The 22626-nt window shown below is 54.4% G+C and overlaps 1 protein-coding gene across 5 annotated transcripts in view; it reads left to right on the forward strand.

Annotated features, from left to right (window-relative positions):
* TMEM266 (transmembrane protein 266) overlaps positions 1-22626 on the forward strand; it is a 124038-nt gene that overhangs the window by 68685 nt on the left and 32727 nt on the right. For 3 of the 5 annotated variants that reach the window (XM_005221971.5, XM_005221970.5, XM_005221973.5), the window contains 2 exons: positions 7838-7992; positions 10836-10909. In XM_005221971.5, the coding sequence (XP_005222028.1) occupies positions 7838-7992; positions 10836-10909 (229 nt within the window). 5 annotated transcript variants of the gene reach the window in all.

Raw genomic sequence — 22626 nt, forward strand, 5'->3', positions numbered from 1 at the left:
AGTTAACATTTGTAAAGTCCTCAGAGTGGCATATGTACATAGTAAATGCCTTATAAGTGTTTGTTAAATCAATACAAATAAAACCCAGGGCAATGCCAGAAATTGGATTTTAAGTCAGCTTCGTGGCTTTCTCTGACAGTAATTTAATCCCCTGGGGTGAATACAGTAAAGAAAAGTGGGGCCACTAGATCTGCTGATGAAACCGCCACCAAGTCTGGGGCACCCAAGCCACCGGCGTCCAGCAACACAGAATTAGAGTATCTCAGGGCCTGGGGGGCAGGGGCGGATCTCAGACTGCGCAGTCCCTGGCTTTAAACTTGGATCCCAGGTGTCCTTAGAAGACCTAGTAGTGAGATTCGAGGGGTCCATGCGCCCCTTGGAATGCTGTGCACACTGTTGTGGTTTGTGCATTGTTTGGGTGCAGTGCCGAGGTTTTTATGCCTCAGAGAGCTCTGCAGGCCAGAAGGTTCAGTGCTCTGGTCAAGCAGAGCCTCCCAAGGCAGGAGTTGAGGTAGGGTGGGGAGGCCCAGTGCCCCAGACTTCATTAAGGCCTCAACTTCAACCCCTTTCTTTGGGGACTTGAGGGATGAAAATCCCCACGCAGTAGGATATGCGGCCATCTGGTCTGGCCACTCACAGAGAAACAGGCTCTTCTGTGATCTTCCACCTCCTCCGGGGACACTGGGACTGTCCACAGCCTATGAGCACCTGTTCAGATAGCGTGGGGGTCTCCACAATCTCCATACTCTAGCCACTGCCTCTCCCCCATCGTGCATCCTCCCAGCTATACCAGCCTGGCAGCCATGCTGTGGATTGCCAGGGTGGGAGTAGCCAGACTCCCCAGGAGCAAACACAGCTCCTGCTGTCCTGGCAGCGCACAGCTCTGCTCTGCCTTTCAGAACGGGGCTGTTTCGGTGCCAGGCTTGGGAACACTGCCTGATGGAGCAGTGACCTGGAGCCGCCTCCTTCTGGGCCGCTCACGCGGCCTGACCTCCTATGAAGGTTCCATCAGAAACTTGCCAGAGTTCATTCTCACATTCTAAAAGTCATTCTCTCAAACTTTTATCAAGACACCTAAGTATATAAACAGAAGCAGTAAGGGCACTCACCTCCCCTCCCGCTCCAGGGTTTCTCTGAGGTCTCAGGAGTGACTGGTGGACCCTCACAGTAGGACACACGCCTGCCTGCCAGGAGATGCCATCTGCTTGTTGGTATTTACAGACTTTGGCAGCCCAAGCCGGCCTCCTGGAGCTGTCCCCTCGCTGTCACTGCACCAAGATAGGAAATTGAGAGACGCCTGCCCTCTGGTGGTGTTCCTGGGGATAACACCAGCCTGAAAACCCACTCCAGGGCTTTGATGGACAGGACTGGATGCTCAAGAGATGGAGGAAAGTATCTTCTCTAATTAAAGAGTCAATGCTGATTTCCCTTTTGGCCCATGGAACTCCTTGAGTCATTATTTAATCATTCAGGGACATTATGAAGCTGGAAAGATTCTATTTTTCTGCTAAGACACAGTCTCCTAGGAATGTCTGAATCATTTGACTCTCAGAGGACATTTTATCAGCAGCTTGGGATTTCCAAACACTGGGGCAGCCAGGAAGTCTGCTGTTTCAGCCCAGCCTCCGTCATGGAGCTTTGGGGCCCACAGTCCTGCTCTTCATGGAGCTGGAAGCCCAGAGCTTGCTTGGACTCTGACTTCAGCCTTAGGTCTGGGGTAAGGAATCCCTCGATGCCCCCGAACACACACACTCAGCCTCAGTGAGAATCAGTGCTCCTTCTTGCTCCCCGGGGGGCCTGCCTTCTTCACCGTTTCCTCAGTGCTGGGTCCTGCGCCCCAGCCCTGGGGCTGGCTGGGGACCTGCTTGCCTTCACTGCCTCATCTCTTCTGCACCCCGTCTCCCCTGACCATGCCCTGCCCACCTCCTGAGCTGCCCAGTGCCTCTTGCTAAATCCACTACAGTGGTCGTCACCCAGATCACCCAGGATCTCATTGGCATGCACTCATTCCATGGGTATGGGGAGGCCCAAGAGTCTGCGTTTCTAACAAGCCCCAGGTGATGCTGCTGCTGCTGGTTCCCAGAGTCCACTGGGCATCAGAGACCAAAGACAGTGGTTCTCAAGTTCAGCTGCACTTTGTGAAAGTGTTAGTTGCTCAATTGTGTCTCACGCTTTTCGACCCCATGGACGGTAGCCCACCAGGCTCCTCTGTCCATGGGATTCTCCAGGCAAGAATACTGGAGTGGGTTGCCATTGCCTTCTCCAGGGGATCTTCCAAGGAGATCAAAAATTACTGAGGCCTGAGTCCCACCCTAGAGGTTGTGTTTTGAATGATACGGTGTGTGGCCCAGGCGCTGGGATGTTGTTAAGCTCTCTTAGTGGTCCTCAGACCAGCCAAGGTTGAGAACCATTGACCTGGATGTGGACTGCAGCCTTCCTGCCCCAGGCAGCCGCTCCTCAGCAGCTACTGGATCCCTGGATGCTGTTCTTTCCTTGATGGGTGGTCTCCCTCCACCTGCTGCAGCTGCGTCCACCCGCACGTGTATTGCCCTGGGCTTCACATAGAGCATGTGTGAATCGCACTTCTTGAACTTGTGCAAAAAGAGGGGTTGCAGGAAGTCACCTCCACATGGACGTGGTTGAGGGATGGTAGCTGAAGGCAGAGCAGGGCCAGGGGGACCCCTGGGCTGGTGTGGAAGTGGAAGCGCAGGACTCAGGCAGTCTTGGGCTCTGTTTGCAACTGCCCTGGGTTCTTTGGGGCTTCCCAAGGCGGCTCAGAAGGTAAAGAACCCACCTGCAGTGCAGGAGACCCGGGTTCAATCCCTGGGTTGGGAAGATCCCCTGAAGAAGGGAATGGCAACCCACTCCAGTACTCTTGCCTGGAGAATTTCTTGGACAGAGGAACCTGGTGAGCTATACAGTCCATGGGGTCGCAGAGTCGGACATAACTGAGTGACTAACACTTTCATGTGGGGTTCTTTAGGAACTGCATCGGTTGCCCCAAGGGCTGTGGGAACGCCTGCAGCATCTGCCCCAGGTGGGTTAGGTAAACTGCCCCCAGCCTAAAGGGGGAGCCCCACCTCTCCCACCCCCAGCCCAGCTCCCAGATCCTGCCCTTCTGGTATTTACTCTGCCAGAGATTCCTTGGGAGTCCAATACAATTTTACCACAAACAGTCCCTGTTTCCTGTACGTCGCCACCGCGCCCTCAGATCTGCACAGCCTCACTCCCTCCAGCTCTTGCTTACAGTGGCACTTTCTGGGTGAGGCCTACCCTGACCACCTAGTTTGAAATGCCACCCTTCATGCCCCTCTTTTCTTCCACAGAACCCACCACCTTGTCGCACACCATCTAATTTCCTAACCTGTTTTAATGAATTAATTCCGTTTATTTACGTTTCGGCTGCACTGGGTCTTCGTTGCTGCACACAGGCTTTCTCTTGCGGTGGCGAGCGGGAGCTAGTCTCTAGTTCTGGGCCCGGGCTTGTCACTGTGGAGGCTTCTCTCGTTGCCGAGTGCGGGCTCTAGAGCACAGGCTCAGTAGTTGTGGCACAGGGGTTTAGTTGCTCTGCAGCATGTGGGATCCCCCCGGGCCAGGGATCAAACCTGTGTCCCCTGCATTGGCAGGTGGATTCTTAACCACTGGACCACTGGGGAAATTCCTAATTTCCTAGTTCGTTACATTTATGGTCTGCCTCTCACCCACGGAAGGGCAGCCTGAGAGCCGCTGCCTGTCTGGGTCACAGTGCCTGCCTAGGGTAGGACACCCAGGGTGTCCGGCACGCACTTGACTTCTAGATCTTTCCCAGCCTGGTTTCTGAGTCCTGGCATCTAAGGGATGCCATGGTGTCAGGGCCAGGCCCGCACTGCCAGCTTCAAACTACAGCACTGACCGCTTCCCAGTGACCAAACCCAGGTCTGCTTAGGAAGTTTTTCCAATCACACAAAAAAATAAAAAGCAACATCTTAACATTTGAAACAGCAACATAAAATGACTTTTCCCTCCCATGGAGACAGCTCAAGCTTGGAGTCTCCTTTTTAGAGGGAAAGACTGCTACTTGAAGAAGTACCAGAGCTACTTCTCAGGGTAGAAGGCTCGGGCTCTGAGGGCACACCGTATGCTTCGGGGATGCGCAGGCACGGAGGAGAACAGGTGCCCCCCGGCCCCTGTTGGGCATACAGGCGCGTCTTCCTCTGGTGCTCAGCGTGGCAGCAGCTCCAGCAAATGGCCTTGGCAGCTGCCCTTTTTTATTCATCACATGGAAAGCGCTTGCCTCAGATTTCAGGTGACAGTGAAATGGCTTCGGTTTAGGGGCCACACACAATTGGACTGGGTTTCAGGGAGGATGTGGAATTGGAGCTGGGTCTCCTCTGGGACCCGGCAGTGAAAGTGCTCGTGGCCTCGGGGAGGAGTGAACAGGAGGGCAGAGGGCGGCAGGAGACTTCCAGAGGACGTGCCGGGGCAGCTGGAGCTGGGCGAGAATCGGGGTGAGGGGTGCGAAAAGGTTAAATAGGGCCCCTGGAAGGGGGTCGGGAATGTCATGTTGTGAGAAAAGAAGACATGACCCCCTCAGCATGGGCCAGGAGGAGAGGAGGTCAGTCGGTGGTGATGGCCAGGGCTACCTTAGAATTCAAAGGGTCTGACTTCCCTGGTCCAGCGGCTGAGACTGAGCTCCTGATGCAGGGGGCCCCAGTTCCATCCCTGGTCGGGGAAGTAGCTCCAACATCCTGCAATGAAGAGTTCACATAGCACAAATAAAGACTCTACATGCCGCAACCAAGACCTGGTGCAGCAAAATAAATAATTTTTTTAAAATCCAAAGGGATTTTTCATACACACAAAAGCATGCACAGCGGATAGCCCCTGTGGGCAGAGTCTTTAGGCTTCTCTGGGCCTCGGCCAGGTGGGACACGGCTGTCCCTCTGAGCTGGCCGCGCTAGTCCTTATTTCCTGGTCTCCTGGACAGACGCACAGCCCTCCCAGCGGTGTCCCTCTCCTGGTCTTTCCTTCCCTGATGCTGGCTTCTCACCTGTTTCCCAGGGTTCCCATGCATCCCTCTGACTTATCCCAGCCACCTTCATCAGACCCACCTCAAGCCCCCTCTGCTCTGAATTTGGGCTGTCAGATTTAGCAAATAAGGTTACAGGGTACCCAGTTAAATCTGAATTTCAGATAAACAATGAGTTTTGTTTTTTAGTGTAAGCGTGCAATGATTGTGCATGCCTGCTTGCTCGGTTGCTTCAGTCGTGTCTGAGTCTACAACCCCATGGACTGTAGTCCACCAGGCTCCTCTGACCATGGGATTCTCCAGGCAAGAGTACTGGAGTGGGCAGCCATGCCCTCCCCCAGGGAGACTTCCCAACCCAGGGATTGAACCCGCTTCTGTTACGGCTCCTGCTTTAAGCAGGCGGGTTCTTTACCACTAGCACCACCAGGCGGATTCTTTTACCCACTGAGCCACCTGGGAAGCCCATTGCAGCGATTGGGACATACTTATAGTAGAAAATTGTTGATTGCTTATCCAAGATTTACCTGTTTGTCCTGTACTTTCTCTGGCAACCCTCCTGAGGTCTGCGTGGTGTTGGTTTGAGGTTTATCCTGCAGCCTATTTAGTCGTGGGCCACCAATCGCTTCTTGACCTTTCTGCTAAGATCCAGGGTCAGGGGGAGCCCTCGTGAACCTTCAGGAAGGTGGAGCGAGGTGGTTCTGCTGGGGACTTTGAAACCTGCCTTCAGTCTGGCCTCCACTCACTCTTGTCCCCAGTGAGAACCCTCCCTTCTACCTGGCAGCTCTCCTCACCCCTCACCCCAGCCACACTCTTGGCTGTGGGCTTGGGGGTCACATCAGTCACCCTCTGCCTGTCCAAGGCACCTTCCATCCTTCCCCATCACCTGATGGAATTCCCCTACCCCTCTTCCTGGGACCAGCTTCTGAGGCTGGGGATTGAACCCCCAGTTTTTTCCCCCGGAGCCAAGGACACCTATCATTCCCAGTGGTTTTAGAAAACATCCAAGAAAGATTTGAATAAGCCAGGTTTCCTTGAAGAGCCACGAGCTTTGTCCCACCTTCCCACAGCTGGGGCCTCCTTCGAGCCTTCCTTGGATGGATTGTGAGGAAGAAATCTCCTTTTGGAAGCACCCACAGTATTCCTTCGGGGAGAAGGAAGCACCTCAAGGCAGGAGTCCCCCTTCCAGCGACACCCTCGGGTTCTTTGAGGGAGGGTCCTGGCCGCTGTGCAGCAGGCTCCAGCCGGCCGCTCCCTCAGGACAGGAAGGACAGGGGTGACAGCCGGATCTTTGGGCCATCAGATAATTTATCATCATCATTACCACCACCATCATCACCACCATCACCATCGTCATCAGCTGCATGTTTCCTTCAAGGTCAGATACACTTTCTCATTTAATTTTCAATGACCCTGGAGGTAAAGAAGTTTTACATATGGGGAAACGGAGGTCTAGAATGCCTTTGGCATGGCCCCAGGAGACTGAAGGTCAGCCAGAAGCGAGAAGGCCCCAGCCACTGGTGATCCAGGGCACCTCATTCCTCCTTGTCAAGGCAGGCAGGTGGGTCCAGCCCATAAATAACCTACCAAGGCAGTGAGTTTTGACCTCACCATCCCAAGACCTTCTTAGAGGCACCCCCTTATCACCAGAATCTTGTGTTCCTGAAAGCAGTGGATCAAGTGTCCTAAGAGACCTACCAGCTCTGAGATTCTCTGCTTTCTCTCCATATTCAGGCCTACTCAGGAAAGATTTCATCCTTGGTGGCCGCATATCTAAGTATGATCATGATCGTGTAGTCAAGGGTTTCCCAAAAGCTGGTCCACGGACCACTAGTCCCTCCAGATGCCACATACAGAAGTGTGCTGTGGGATAGTGAGCTTAGGAAACACTGATTCTGTAATTCCTTTTGGAGTCCGTTGGTGTGTGATAGCATATTAATGGCACTAAAATGTCCTGCAAAGAAAAATAATCCATTTAACCTTGACACAAATTTTCCAAAACTTACCCAACCATGGAAACTTTTTATTGAGTAACAACCATTAATGTTCTGTGGAACTAATGTTTCTTACAGTCTGCTTTGAGAAACAAAGATCTACTTCAAATCTTTTCTTATATAACTGAAAAAAAAAAAAAAGAAAATTCGCCTATTAATTCACTGAGCACTTGTTAGAGGTGGTTTTGAGGGTCTCCTGAATGTAGAACGTGTGCTCCATTCTGACCCTGCACAGAAGGATAATAATAAAGTGAAAGTGTAAAAGTGTTAGTCACTCAGTTGTGTTCATCTCTTTGGACCCCATGGACTGTAGCCAGGCTCCTCTGTCCATGGGGATTCTCCAGGCAAGAATACTGGAGTAGGTTGCCAAGCCCTTCGCCAGGGGATCTTCCCCACCCAGGGATCAAACCCGGGTCCCCTGCATGGCAGGCAGATTCTTTACCACTGAGCCACCATGGAAGCCCTATAGTAATAAATGTAATAATTATAATAATTCATGCAGTACTTATCACATAGCCAGCCTCTCCACTAACCTTTGTGATCTTCTGTCTTTACAACAAGGCTGTGAGATGTGGTTTTGTTCCCATTTTAAAGATGAAGAGACTGGAGCACAGGGAGATGCTGTGAGCAGCCTGGGTCAGCCTGTAAACGAAGCTGCATCTCTCAGTGAGATGTTTCCAGTCTTCGTCCTTCTGCCCAGTGCCCGTGAAGAAGGCGCAGAGCCGGGGAGGTGGGAGGTGGTGGGCCGGGGGCGGGGTCTGAGAGCAGGGCTGCAACGGGCGCCCCCCCCATACCCCCTTCCCGGCTCATGCCTCCTTCCCCGCTCTTGTCCCCGCAGGTCTACCTGGCTGAAGCCGTGCTGTGGGAAGAGAGCAGCCGTGTGGCAGGTATTTTTGCTCAGTGCGAGTGTCAACGGTTTCCTGGTAACCTGTGTAATATTGGTGGTGATTCTCCTGACTCTGGAACTTCTAATAGATATAAAGCTTCTCCAGTGTGAGTAGCAAGAGAGATACATATGCAAACACATATGATGTCAATATTCCATGTGCATCCATCAGGGGTCCCCAACCACCAGTGAGATCTGCCCCCGGCCTGACGGCTGTCCACCCCCCCACCCCACCCTGGCCCCATAGCTCATGGGGGTGACCGCGGGGAAGAAAGCATCTGGCAGCCCCTCTCTGTGTCATCCCAGCATGGGTTTGCCCCCCATCCACCCAGGGTGGCCTCTTCACTCCCCCTCCCCAGCATGCCATGATCAGCAGCTGATAAGATCCAAAGCGTTGGGGACCCCTGTGTGCATCTTTTTTTTTTTTATTGTTCCCATTTGGAATCTTCCAGATTGGGATTTTCTGTAGCTTAGAGTTCCCATGTGTGGAGGCGTCTCACTTTGTAGTAGCCTGTAATGACAGCAGCCACAGCGATGCTAGGATTCCTTGTGTTTTTAACCAGTTGTAAGTTGGCAGGGTTATCTGTCTATAATGTGATCATTTTGGAAGCACTTCTCTGTGCATCTGATCCTAGTAGCAGCCCTGGGAGACAGGCAAGACGGCTGTTACCCTCTCTATGGGTATGGGAATGAAGCTTGGGAGAAGTTGGACTTCCCCTTGGTGAGAGGTATTGGAGCTGGGATGCCGAGCCCTCATGACGGTTTTCCTCCTCACCCTGGTCCTGTTGGTGTTTGTCCTACGTTCATGGGAGCCTGACGCACGGGGTGGCTGCTGGCTTGCCTGCCACCTCTTCTGTCCTTCCAGGTGCCCCTTGGCAGCACAGCCATCAGAGCAGAGGGTCCTCTTCTGCCCCCAGCCCCTTGTAGATCCCTGTTTGGTGTACCAGCATGAAGGGCCAAGGGCCTTGACTCTTGGCTTTGGGTGAGTGAGTGCTCTTTGCATCCCCAGAGGTCCCCTAGTTAGAGGATGGTTCATTCAAATGCAAATAAAAAAAGAAATGAACTTGTTGGCCCTCTGAGAGATTTCCTTCCCGTCCTTTGGCAAAATCCAGGACTGTTGATCCGGCCACCCCCAGACCTGTTCTGTCATCTTAAGACTTGTTTTCCGCAGGTCCTTTACTGGAGTTTCTGCACTCAGGGTCCGTCAAAGCTCCTGCCAACCTGTTAGCCTTCTCTCCTCTCCGAGAGGGCAGCAGAGAGTGCAGAGTTGCTTTTGTCTGATGAGCCTCATTGGCTTTGTACAGCTGGTGGCCCCTTGGTTCTAATCACCGTATCTTCCAGCAGAAAGTAACCAGCCCTGATTTTACACTCAGCCTGTCTTCAATTATACTGTGTTGTCTATTTTCCCTCCCACTCATCCCTCTGTCTGCTTTTTATGAGGTCTGACCATAACAGAGTCTTTCTTTCCCTGTTGTGGGTTATACCCTGGGCCCTTGGCTGCTCAGGCATTGGGTAGAACCGAGAACGCGGCCGACACTGGAATTTTGCTTAAAATTAAGTATCCAGGAGATTGATTTTGGTGGGAGATCCAATAGCAGCTCATAAAAGGCATCTTAAATTCCATAAAATGCACAATCAGAGATTTATTGCTCTTTTAAAGCGAACCGTAAAAAAAGGCCCAGGAATTCATTTGAGAAATAATGGGGAGAGATTTTATGTTTCCAGAATCATCTGGAAGTCCCTTCAGAATCACGCAGGCCCCTTCAGAATCATGCAGGCCTCAGCCTCCCAGTTCCCACTCATCTTCATGTGACCCACAGTGGGGCAGGCCTTGCCTTCTGAGGCTCGTATTGGCCTCAAGCCAGGGGCCCCAAAGTCTCCCACCTGGAACCCAGTGTGGCAGCTCTGTGACCCTGGACATGGTCCAGGGCTTCGTTTCTGCCTGCCCCCCAGGGCAGGCCCATCTCAGAGCTTTGGGGAGGCTGTGGGTTCCTCTCTTTGGCCAGCCTGCCCCGCGATGGCTCAGGGCATTTTTCCTGGGCTCCCAGGGGAGCTGAGCCACGTGCTGAGCAGGCCTGGCCAGAGTGCAGTAGGGAAGCGTGCTCCCAGCAGCATTCCTGTGTCTTGTTTCTGCCCTGCCACGCCGCCCGGGGTCACCCACTCCTACCACTCTGTCTTTTGGGCTGGCCTTCTGAGAGGCATCCCCTTCTGCCCTCTCTCTATCAAAGCCCACCTGCCCTTGTCCTGGATCCCAGCATCTTACTATTAGCCTCAGGGCTCCTATACTATGAGCCCAGAGGTGGTGCCTTAGTGCCAAGAACTGTCTGGTAGAAGGTGGGGTGGGAGTTTCAGTGGCTGCTGGCGCTCCCTGCTCACGCTCTGGAGGCGGGAAGCTGTGCCACTTTCGTGAGGCTGACATCCCCTCCCCACCCCCAGCTCCCTCTGCCACTCCCAGCTCCAGTCTTCTCCCCAGAATACTCTGGCTAACACTGCCATCTCAGCCACTCAGAAGTTTCAGAATGAGAAGTCAAAGGAAGCTTGCCTTAAATCCCACTCACAGCGCACAGTGCTTTGGGGGTCAGTTGTGGTGGGGATTTCTGAAAGCTCATCTAGATCTGACCAAAGCTGCCTTCCCTGGTCCGAGAGCCCTGGATGTCTCTGTAAGGTCCCTCTGGAAGGCTCCTTTCTGGAACTCTGAGAGGCAGCCTGGGGGCAGATGGAGGCAGCCTCTCGGGTAGAAGGAAAAACAGCATCACAGACCCACCCACCTCCTTCCACCTCCATTGCAGACAGCCCTTAAAGCTCCCTCATGTTCTCTGACCCGACTGCTTCCCAGTCCAAATGCTCACTCTCCGGGCTCCTGGAGGCCTGCCTCCATGCCTCGAAGCCCGCTTTGCGGATGGACCTCATTCCTTACTCCTAAAATCGACCCCTGTTACTGTGCTTGCAGTTTCCAGCGCGTTCCAGTTTGCTGGCGTGATACACTGGATCAGCCTGGCCATCCTCTCGGTGTTCTTCTCGGAGGTGGGTTGAGACTCGGGCCCTGTGACCATCTCTTCAGGGCAACTTCTGTCCCGGGGAGACGAAGCTTTAGTCTCTTGGCCCTCGAGGCTGCAAAGAGGGAGACACAATACGGGGAGCGAAGTTGTGTGCTGGGCCTTGGCGGGTGGCCCGGACGGTGAGCAGGTGTCGTCCAGGTAAGGGGTGGAAGGTGACCTCTGTGAAGGTGAGGCTGAGTGGGAGGTGGTTGAGAGAGAGCAGATGGTTTGTGCAGCTGGTGAGGAGCAGGCAGAGGCCAGGCCAAAGCCCAGGGGCCTGGAGCGGGGAGACTGACTGGGACACTATGGCTGTGGTCCTGGGTGCGCCGGGGGGCGAGGCTCAGGAGGCAGAGAGACGGAGTCACGGCCAGGCAGTGGACTTGACCCAGGTTTTCAGGGGGGACAGGGTCTGGCTAGACTGAGCTGTGACCCTTCTGTGGGAGCAAAGGGGCATGTGCTGGGGTCAGGGAGCACAGATGCCCTTTGCCATTGCTAGAGTCAGCTGATAAAGCCCCAGCCCATTTCTCTGTGTGTGAAATAAGAGGGGAAAATCACCGAGAAGCCCTAGGGCCCTGGGTTTTGATGGGAGCTGATAGCCTTGAGCGCATCTGAAATGCATGGAACCAGGATCTCGGCCCGGTTCCTCTGCCTTGACGGGAGGGTGAGTGGCCAGTCCTGTGGGCAGCTCCGGGCCTGTCACAGTAACCCCTGCCTGCATTTCAGGGGCATCGACTTGGGGCTGTTCCCGGCAGGGTCTGCAGGGGAGGCTGAGAAGACTGGGCTTCATCCTGTGGGTGGCGGGTCTTTATAGAACGAGAGAGTTTTGTGTGGCAGCCCTGTTCTTCCTAACGGAAGATGGGCCCGAGTCAGCTGGCCGCTGGCCCACTCCATGTGCCCTCACCCAGCACTGCCGCAGGTCCAGATTACCCCGGGCAGAGTCCCACTGGGGCCTCTCAACGTGGTCAGGAGGCGTGGGGAGGAAGTCAGAAAGGAACATGGTGCAGAGCCCGTTGGCGTGTAGACTTGTGCACACACACACATGCGCACACACGTACACGCACAGCTCACACCAGCTCAGAAGCAGAGGGGCCTCTGAGTCCCAGAGCACAGCAGGGCCTCAAAGGGCGGAAGGGTGCTCTGGGAGAGCAGTGATGTGCATGGAGGGATGGAAGTAGAGAGTGTTTTGTGATGTGATTAGGCAACCCAGGGAGTCAGGCACCCGGGATCCTCTCGTGTCCGGGGTTCTCGGTGGGCCAGCTCTGACACTGGCTAGTGGCATGCACTCTCTTTCTCAGACTCAGGGGAGGCCCAGGCCCCTTAGGCCTGGAGTCCAGAATCCTCAGCCTGGGTGTGGGGTGTGCTGGGCTGGGCAGCAGGCATTCCACACCCGGAACATTCTCTTCCCGGGCCTCGGCTCCTGCAGCCCACGAAGTTGGCCAGCGAGCCTGGGCTCAGACTGAGGGGGCAGACCCAACACTGCCCCTCCTGGGAGGTGTCCCCACCAGCTCACCAAGGTCATCGTCCCAGAGATGCTTTGGCCCCCAGATAGTGCCTGCTCCCTGGCCTGCTGCCCCTCGGAGGGTCCTTGTCTCCGGCCGGGGGGTCCCCTCATCTCCACTCACCGGGGCTCCCTCCCACACATACATGGGCCCTGGCCAGATGTCAGCTTGATGCAAGCCCTGGAAAATGTGCCATGTGTCTGTGACTGCCAACAAAAATGTTTAATCAGTTGCTGCGGTTCTTCCATCTATCCCTCCGCTTTGGTTTTATTGGCTTCACAGAATTTATTACCCAGCGTTAATTTGGCATTCCCTTCCTGTCACTGCTAGAGACGAGCCACCTGAAACAGACAAGCCCCTGTGTAGAGGCATTGTGGCCTCAGACCCTCACCCGCCCCCCGCCCTGTCTCCACGCCATGGAAGTGGGCTGGGCTTCCCACAGGCTCAGCAGGGAGAGCTGGGGGCTGGGGGAGAATGACTGTGACCTTGGGCCTTGTCAGAGATGAGGAGGGTGGGGCTGTAAGGTGGGAGTAAGAGAGGGTAACAGGGGAGTAATGGGGGGTGGGGGGTAACAGGGGTAACAGGAATAATAGAGGGATAACAGGAAAGTAACAGGGGAGCCCTGCCTTCCCCAGCACAGCCAGCCCCACATGAGGGGCAGCCCAGCTCGAGAGTCTGGGTGTCCCCGGAGCTCCCAGGAGAACCTAGCATCTGAAGAGGTTAGAGGCGTCCCACAGAGCAGGGGTCCCAGCCCCAGGCTGTGGACCAGGGCTGACCCGGGTGAGGCCTGTTAGGAACCAGGCTGCACAGCAGGGGATGAGCAGAGGGCAAGGGAGCGAAGCTTCATCTGTGTTCCCATCAATCCCCATGGCTCGGGCTCAGATTAATTACCACATGCCCCCCACCCCTCGCCCCATCTAAGGAAAAGTTGTCTTCCACAAAACCAGTCCCTGGTGCCAAAAAGCTCGGGGACCGCTGCCATAGAGGCCCCCAACCCCTACCCCCCGGAGGGTTGGAAGTGTGTGAAGGTGTTTGTGCTTCTCACCATGACAGGGGCACCTCAAGCGGGAGTCACCTGTCCCTCCGCCATGGAGTAGGCTTGCAGATTTGCCTGCTGAAAATGCCAAAAGCGTCCCTTTAAAACCATGCAGATGAGGACCGCAGCCCAGGGTCACGTAGCCGGTTTCCACCAAAACGGGGCCCAAGGCTCCGGACTCTTGTCTGGCGTGTCCCCGCCGCATGCCCCTCCCTGCCCACCCGCCTTGGCCCTGGTGCACGCAGGCGGGGAGCAGACTGAGAATCTGAGGGAAAGGTCTGGGTCAGCAACTGAGAAAGAAAAGCCCGAACCCTGTGAAATCTCTGACCACAGACCCAGCACACCCCTTCACCTAGGGAGAAGCCAATGCCGCCCCTTCGGGGCTGGCCCTTGTCCCTCTGGGGAGCACCCAGGGCCATGGCCGCCGGCCGGGGGTGGGTGTGGAGTCCAGGAAGGTCACACCCAAAGGGCTCCTGAGGCCAGGTGGCCCATCACTTAGTCCTGAGCCCCGTCCCACCCCACGTCTCAGCTGAGCTTGAGGACTGTCCCCGAGTCGGGCAGGACATTTTGTGAGTTAGAAAACTGAGGCTGTGGAGGAGCAGAAAACTGCCAGGCCCTCAGGAAGATGGGCGGCACAGATGCAGGCCTCTGGGTGGGTGTGCGAACGCCAGCCCATCCTTGCCCATCTCAGAGCTCCAGGGGCTGCTCCAAGGAAGACGCCCCAGAGCACAGAGCTGAGTCTTAAGAGAAGTATGGGGCTGCTTTGGGCTTAGTGTGAAGACATCAATTTTTAAAAATCAATTAAATTTAATTGGAGAATTAATTACTTTACAATATTGTGACGGTTTTTGCCATACATCAACATCAGCCACAGGTATACATGTGTCCCCCCATTTTGAATCCCCCCTCCCCCCTCCCTCCCCACCCTACCCCCCTGGGTTGTCCCAGAGCTTTGGTTTTGGGTGCCCTGCATGATGAAGCACCATGGATTGAACTTGCACTGGTCATCTCTTTTACAGATGGTAATTCAGTTTGAGGAATTGCCATCTGTTCAAACAGGCCAAGCTATTCAGCAGCAAGGCAGACGCTTCTCATTGCAGTGTGAGTAGGCGCCCCACACGCAGTCAGGCCGGGCAGGGTCCCTGCAGGGGCACGAGGTGAATGTGGATGCCTGGGCAGCTTCCTGGGCCATGTCAGGCAGGGTCATCCCGCTTCCTCCTGCTTCCATGGGGCCCTGCAGCACTGAGACTGGGGAGAGCCTTCAGAATCCAGATGGACAGTTGTGCAAACCGCCCTTGGCTGAGACCAGGCCCAGTGGTCACTTGCAACTGGGGAGGCCAGCTGCTTCTCTTCCCGAGACTCCACGAGGCCTGGGGGCCCAGCCAGGGTGGGTCACCCTGCAGCAGGGCCTGAGTGTGGGTCATGGGGTGTTGGCCCCGTTCCCTAGCCAGGGTGGAGATGCAGAGGCCCAGCTCCTTTTCCTGGAAGAGGGGAAAGCTAGCCCACGGCTGACCTTGTAGATGGGAGCCTCAAGGCAGGGGCAGCAGCTGCTGCTTCTTCCTTCTGTTTATTATTATTATGATTCTATTGAGGTGAAATTCACAAAACAGAGCCTTTTATTTTTATCAATTGATTTTTGGCTGTGATGGATCTTTGTTGCTGCCTGGAGGCTTTCTCTCATTATGGCAAGAGGGGGGCTACTCTTCATTGCCGTGTGCGGGCTTCTCATTGAGGTGGCTCCTCTTGTTGCAGAGCACAGGCTCTAGAATGTGCAGACTTAGCAGCTGTGGCATAGGGGCTTAGTTGGTCAGAGGCATGTGGGATCATCCCGGACCAGGGATCGAACCTGTGTCCCCTGCATTGGCAGGCAGATTCTTCACCACTGGACCACCAGGGAAGTCCCAACATGACAGCCTTTTACAGGTTCAGCGGCATTGAGCACCCAGTGCTGTGTAACCATCACCCCTTTCCAGTTCCAAAGCATTTTCATCACCCACAGAGGAGACCCTGTCCCCACTGAGTGGCCACTCCCCCATTCCCCCTTTCCCACAGCCCCTGCCAACCACACCAGTCTGCTTTCTGATTCTATGAACTTAACTATTCTGGATATTTCATAAAAGTGGAAATATTCCATATCTGACTTTTTGGGTCTGGCTCTCTCACGCAACATGTTTTCAAGTTCATTCCCATGGAGTGTGGTTCAGTGCCTGTGTCCTTTTTATGTCTCAGCACCCTTCCATTGTATGGAAAGACCATACTTGGTGCATCCACACATAAGTTGATCAAGGTTTCTTTTAACTTTGGCTGTTACAGCAGAGAGAGCAGATCCGTCCTTCTTTTGTTTTCTGTGGCCCTTCGGTGGATTGAAAAGAATGAGACTCACTCACACTGGGGAGGGCAGTCTGCTTTTACTCAAGACTACTGGTTCAAATGATAATCTCATCAGAAACACCCCCCCCCAGACACACCCCAAAATGATGTCTGGCCAGACATCAGAATACCTGTAGCCCAGCCAAATTGACCCATAAAATTAATCTCCCAGTGCCTGATAGAGAGCCTGGCACAGAGGTGCACGTGTGCTGAGTCGCTTCAGTTGTGTCTAACTCTGTGACCCAATGGACTGTAGCCCACCAGGCTCCTCTGTCTGTTGGATTCTCCAGGCAAGACTACTGGGACTGCGTAGCTATTTCCTTCTCCAGGGGATCTTCCCGACCCAGGGATCAAACCTGCATCTTTCAAGTCTCCTGCATTGGAAGGCGGGTTCTTTGCCACTAGTGCCACCTGGGAAGCAGAGGAGGCACCTGAAAAATGGAAGCTCTCACTTATTCATCTGGCTCCTACTTTTGGGTGACTCTGTGCCAGGTGCTGGCTCTGTAGGTGGTGCTGGGCATGAGAATTCTGCCCTGATAATCAAGACGCAGGCCCCGTTCAGGGGTTTACTGTCTACTGGGAAGGAGCCAAGCAGATGTGTATAATGAGAACAAGAAACTGAGCTTAAATCTCCCACTGCAGTCAGTGGGAGACCTCAGAGGGCCTGCAAGCTGCTGCTGGATGTGTGAGCTGCCAGATGGGTGGGGGCATGGAGGGCCTCAGGCAGTGGTCACAGAGCGAACAAGGGACTGAGAAAGAGCGACCACAGCATGTTGGGGTGTTGCCTGTGGCTGGGGAGGTGGAAGGAGATGTCCTGGGGACCAGGCCAGGTCACGAGGTCCTTTCCAGGTCTTGCTTAAGAGTGGGGCATCTTGTTCAGGAGTAGGGTGCCTTTGCTCAGGATTGGGGCATCGTGTTCAGAGTGGGGAGGAGGCTCCAAGCAGGAGAGGGAAGTGATGAAATTGGCCTTGTTGAGAAATCAGCCAGGCAAGGCAATGAGGAGTGGGTGTTGGAAGTGGGAGGAAGACTGGAATTTGGGGACTATTTGGGAGATGTGGTTCAGCTTCGGGGTTAAAGGTTTGACCCAGAGCAGTGGAAGCAGGACGGAGGAAGGAACAAGCTGGAGTTGAAGGAGCTAAACTGCAGGATGTGGGGACTGGCCAGCATCGAGGGGAGCATGTGAGCAAGAGACGGGGCCAAGCATGACTTGGAGGGGGAGGGGGACCGGTCTCCTAAGAGGGGGTGGGGATGCCCTTCACTAAGCCCAGAAACTGCTGCAGGAAGAGGGGGGCGGGGGGAGGAGAGGGAGGGAGGCCCCCAGGTGTCCCGTGGGAGGTGAAGCCAAGGGTGCAGTGGTCTGGGGACCGGGAAGCATGAGAGGAGTAATGGAGCCCAGGGAACAATTTGAGGATGGAAAGCTGACAGAAGATGTAGCCAGGAGGTGGGAGGAGAATCCAGAGGGGTTGGGACCCTGGAAACCAAAGAAGGAAGGAAGGAAACCAACCAAAGAAGCCAGGGGTCATCCCGCAAGGGGCTGAGGAGTCGGCACTAATTACCAGGTGCCAGCAGTTTTGCTGGGGGCCGGCGTCAGGCTGCAGTGGGTTTAGTGGAGACACCTCTTCAGAAACTTGGGAGAAGAGACGGGGGGTTGGCTTAAGGGAGACTTGGGGTCAGTGAGAGATGTTTCAGGACCGAGGAAGTGGAGATGTTCATATTGCTGAGAGGGAGTTCTAGAACCAACTCTGCTTGCCTTGTGGATTCCAGGCTCTCTACCTCTCCTACCCATGCCTAGCACGGTAGCCCCCCCACCCCCAGCAGCCCCCCGCACCGTGAGCACACAGCCGGGTCATGTCAGCACTTAATGCACGGCCCTTGGTCACGTGGTCGCCACCATGCTCTATCATCCTGCCGGCCTTGAACCCATTCTTTTAAGGTAGCTGGGAACCGCCTGCTGAAATGGAACCAGTGCAGCCAGTGCGCCTGTCGGCTACGGCGTCTGGTGCGGGGTCACCTCTGGACCCCTAGGGCGGAGGCTGTTCAGGGCGGGAGGCAGATGCCCTTCACCATCGGGATCTCCGCACATTTGGAAGACCTGAGGGTGGAGGCGGGAAGTCGGGGAGCTGCTCACTCTGCTCCTGTTTTATCAACGCCTAACTCCAGGGGGCGCGCTTGTGCTGCCCTGCGGTCTCCCCTGAAAGATTTCTCACCCGGTAGACCTTTCTTTTGCAAACACATTGAAGACTGCTTTCAGCTCCCATTTCCTAAGTTCTCCTTGTAGCTGGATCCCGGACAGTGTGCCTACCTCTTGCTGCTCCAGTTTAAAAGGGGGCTTGCAGAGGAGGGAGCCTGCAGCCATCTTGGCAGCAAAAACTTGCCCAGGGGTAGATAGGCATCTTGAGGAAGCACCAGGGGTATTCCTCAGGCCAGGCGGCTCCCCAGAGAGCCCGGGCACTGCCCCACTCCCCAAACCCACCAGCTGCAGTGTTGCAGGGGCACAGGCTCAGGGCGGGATGCATGCTGCTTCCTTCTTCCTGGCTAGTGGGCCCAGCTTTGGGGCTGGGTCTGTGGGGGCAAGGGTGCCAGCCCCCACTCTGCTCACCAATGAGCCAGGGAATCTCTCTGCCTGGAGAAGGGATGGTTGTTGTTCAGTCGCTAAGTCGTGTCCCACTCTTGGCAGGTGCAGCGGTCAGGTCTTCCCACCCACCCTCATGCTCCCTGAAGCCTGAGCCCCTTCCCTGGGGAGAAGGGAGGGGCGTCCCTCCTGAGAGCAGAGCTTCCCAAGGGAAAAGATGAGGGCCCTGGGGTAGGAAGGAAGAGGGGCCTGGGAGCCAGAAGGCTTACCTGCTCCTCTCAGCCTCAGTTTCTGTATCTGTAAAATGGCAGAAGACCTTGGCTTATAGTAAACAATAAAGGGTGACATCCTGTAGATTTTGCCAAGCCTGTCCTGAGCGTCAGAGCAACCTCATCTCTGGAAGGTGAGACTGGAATGAAGGAGACTGCAAACTCTTAGCTCCAGGAGGGCAGAGGCAGCTGGAATTGAGGGTACAGGTCCCTCGGTCCCTCCCTGCCTCAAAGACCTTTGCAACACTTGGGGGCAGGATTGCAAGGCTGAGGGTCTTGGGGCGGGGCAGGTGGCTTCGGCCAATGTCCCATGGTTAGTAAGGGTTAGTCAGAACCAGAAAGGGGCCCTGACCTTTGATTCCTAATCGAACTCTCTGCTTGTTGCATCTGGGCATGCGGCCTCCCTGGTTTCACCCAGGGCATTGTCACCTCATACATCCCCGCCATTCTTTTGGGACCCCAGGGGAGTTTGTTTAAAAGGCAAATTCCTGGGCCCTTCACCCAGAGGTCCTGATATCCTGGATCTCCATGAGAGTCCAGGAATCTTCATTTTAAATAAAACCCCAGGACTGATGCTGGTATTAAAGCTCCAATACTTTGAAAGAGCCGACTCATTGGAAAAGAACCTGGTGCTGGGAAAGACTGAGGGCAGGAGGAGAAGCAGGCAACAGAGCATGAGATGGTTAGATAGCATCTTTGACTCACTGGACATAAGTCTGGGCAAACTCCAGGAGACAGTGAAGCACAGGGAAGCCTGGCGTGCTGCAGTCCACGGGGTCATAAAGAGTCAGACATGACTTAGCAACTGAAAAATAAATAACAACCCAGATGCTGCTGAAGCAGGGGGTCCTTGCCAGCATTTTGAGGAACACTAGCTTTCAATGGGTTAGTCGACTGGGGCGAGACCCATGGTGGGGGCTGTGAGGTGGGAGGGCAGCATGGCTTGATACCTGCAAAGGATGCTACAGGGGAAAAGCCCCTGGGTGGGGTGTTTCAGAGCTGGGTTCTCATTCCAGCTTTGACCCTGACTCAGAGCCACCAGTTCCAGGCCGTTTCTCTTCTCCAGCAAGAGGATGGCCCAGAAGGGCTTTCCCAAGCCCTCTCCACAGCTGCTTTTAGCTGCTCTGTTTCCATGGGCTGGGCTAGAAAGAAAAGGCTCCCTCGGTTGGTGGGGAGGGTGGGGGTCTCTGTGGATGGACCAGCAAGGAAGGCAGGCAGGAGGCAGGTGCTTCTGCTCTGCTTGCCTTCCTGGCACCACTTTGGCCCAGGAGCCCATCAAGCCTCCATCCCTTCCTAGAGCACAGAGGCTGCATGTATGCTGCCTGCCCCTCCCCTCTGCGGGTTCCTGGCTGAGTCTCAGCCTAGCTGGCTCCCTTCCTCCTTCACCTCCTCCCCCCCACCCCAGGCCACTGACTTTTCAGTAAGTGCTGCTTTGTTTATAAAGAAGCAGGATGATTCCCTTTTAATGAGGTTCTGAGAGTAGTCAAACCGAGAAGGGAAAGTGGAATAGTGGTTTCCAGGGGCTGCGGGAGGGGGAGACGGGGAATTAATATGTAATGGGCACAGGAGTTTCAGTTTGGGGAGATGAAAAAGTTCTGGAGGTGGATGATGGTGAAGGTTGCACAATAATGCGAAGGTACTTTATGCCACAAAGTCTAAAACGTGTGTGTGTGTGTGTGTGTGTGTGTGTGTATTTTACCACAATCTCAAAAGGAGCAGCAGAAGGAGAAATCATATTTGGACCAGACCCTGTTCCCCTCTGTGCTAGCCAGGACTTTCTGCTTTGGGAGCCTCAGAATGGTGTGTTTGGGGTGGATGTGGCTGGTGTATCCTTTCAGAGGAGACAAATGCTGAGTTTCAAAGTCGGCCCAATTTGAGGGAGTGAACAACAGAAGACTGGGACAGTCTGGTGTTCTCATGCAGCCTGAGTATACAACGCAGAGTCAACGGCCTCCACGTCCAAACACTGACTCACTGCCCAACGCCTGAGTGACTTTGGGCAGCGTCCTTAACCTCTCTGAGCGTCCCCTTCTGTAAAATGGGAGTCACGTGTGAGGAGGGCCGGCCCAGGATTTGCAACCTACTGATACATCCCAGATGGCAAATGTTAGTCTCACACGGAACTGGAAGATGTGTATCTTCTAATCCGTCTCTCCAGCGGAAGAGGAAATGGGCCCAGAGAGGGGATTTGATTTGCCCATAGCCACACAACCAGCCCATTACTGAACTGTGACCTCAAGATCCCAAACCAGCAACCCAGATCTCTCCTCACCCCCTCAGAGCTGCGGTGCAGTTAAGTGAGAGATCAGGGAACCATGTGGAAGGGACATCAGGCTGCCGCGTGTCCCTCTGTGTTCTCAAACATGGTGACATAACAGGCCACCACCAGCATCCCTCCTTCTCATCCCCTCATGGAAATTGGGATAGTCCTTCATGAGGAAGAGGGAAACTTTAGCAGCCAGTCGTTTTTGTGGCCTAAGTATGGATAGAGATCGCTAACCTTTCTGCAGCTTTTGCCAGGTTCAGGTGGCTGACCTTGTATTGGGTTGGCAAAAAAAAATTCGGGTGGGTTTTCTGAACAAACTTTTTGGCCAACCTAATCCTGTAGGCGTGTGGGAGAACGGACCTCACCTGGAGGGAATTGCCATGAACTTCTCACCTTGGTTCAGGGAAGGACCTAAGACAGTTATACCAGGGTCATACAAGACCAGGTTCTAAGTATCTTCTTTAGAGAAAAAGGTACTCTTGGTGAGGAAACCACCCCAGAAGGCAGAGGCATTGAAATGAGTTATGGAGGGTTTTAAGGAATCAGTCAGTCATGCATTTATTCATCACTCACGAGGGTAATCACTCTATGCCAGACACTGGGATAAAGGAGAGAAATCAGACAGTGTCTCCTCATCCTTAACTGGGGCATCAGGCAGGCAGTCACCACGAGGTGAGATGAAGTGCTGGGGGAGGGGACAGCAGCGATTGATGTTCCCAAGGACTATAAGGACGCCCAGGAAAGAGGCACCAAGCCTGGAGAAGGTAGAGGAGCTTCATGGAGGCGATGCTTGAGTGGTCGGGAAGATCCCCTGGAGAAGGGAATGGCTACCCACTCCAGTATTCTGGCCTGGAGAATTCATGGACTGTATAGTCCATGGGGTGGCAAAGAGTCAGACACGACTGAGCAACTTTCACTTTTACTTTCAGAAGGAGAAGAAAGTCTTTCCAAGTAGAGAAAGGGAAAGAGGCCCTCTGGTTAGCACACAGGCCAAGATGCTCTAACAAGAAAACCAAAAACGGGCTTAAACAAGGCGGGATTCATTTCTCTCTCGTGGAAGGACAGGTGGGACCGGCCGTTTAGGCTCATGTGGTGATGTGGGGCTGGTGGGGACCCAGCAGTGCCTCCATCTTGTTGCCCAGCCCTCCCTAATTGAACACACTTCCCCACCACACCGACACGCCCACATTCTAGTCTTTGGGAAGAAGGAAGGAGAAGGAAGGAGGAGGAAGGGCTCACAACTGAGAGGTGGGACACAGAGCTTCTCTGCTCATAAGCTGTTGGCCGGAACTTGCTCACTTGGCCACTCCAGATGCAAGGAAGGCTGGGAAATGTAGTCTTTTTCTGGGTGGCCATACTGAAATTCCAATTACTGTATGAGGAAAAAAAATTGGGGGTGGGGGAGCAGTCTTTACCACATGTGGAGACAAGGTATAGGAGAAAGAATTGCATGTTTGTAGGTTTGCAAGTGCTTTATGTCATGACAGGAGTGCAAGAGATGACTGGAGAGGGAGGCAGAGTTCTGAGGGTCCATTCCAAGGATTCAGAGTGTATCTGTATTCAGTGGGAGCACTGAAGGTGCTGAGCCAGGGGCTGGCGCCAGTGGTAATGCAGACCTGAGCTGCAGCATTCAAGGCGGGGCTGGGGAGGGCATGTGAACCGAGAGACACTTAGGGGAAGACTCTTCCCAA

Source organism: Bos taurus, chromosome 21 (genome assembly GCF_002263795.3).
Source record: "Bos taurus isolate L1 Dominette 01449 registration number 42190680 breed Hereford chromosome 21, ARS-UCD2.0, whole genome shotgun sequence".
Lineage (NCBI taxonomy): Eukaryota > Metazoa > Chordata > Mammalia > Artiodactyla > Bovidae > Bos > Bos taurus.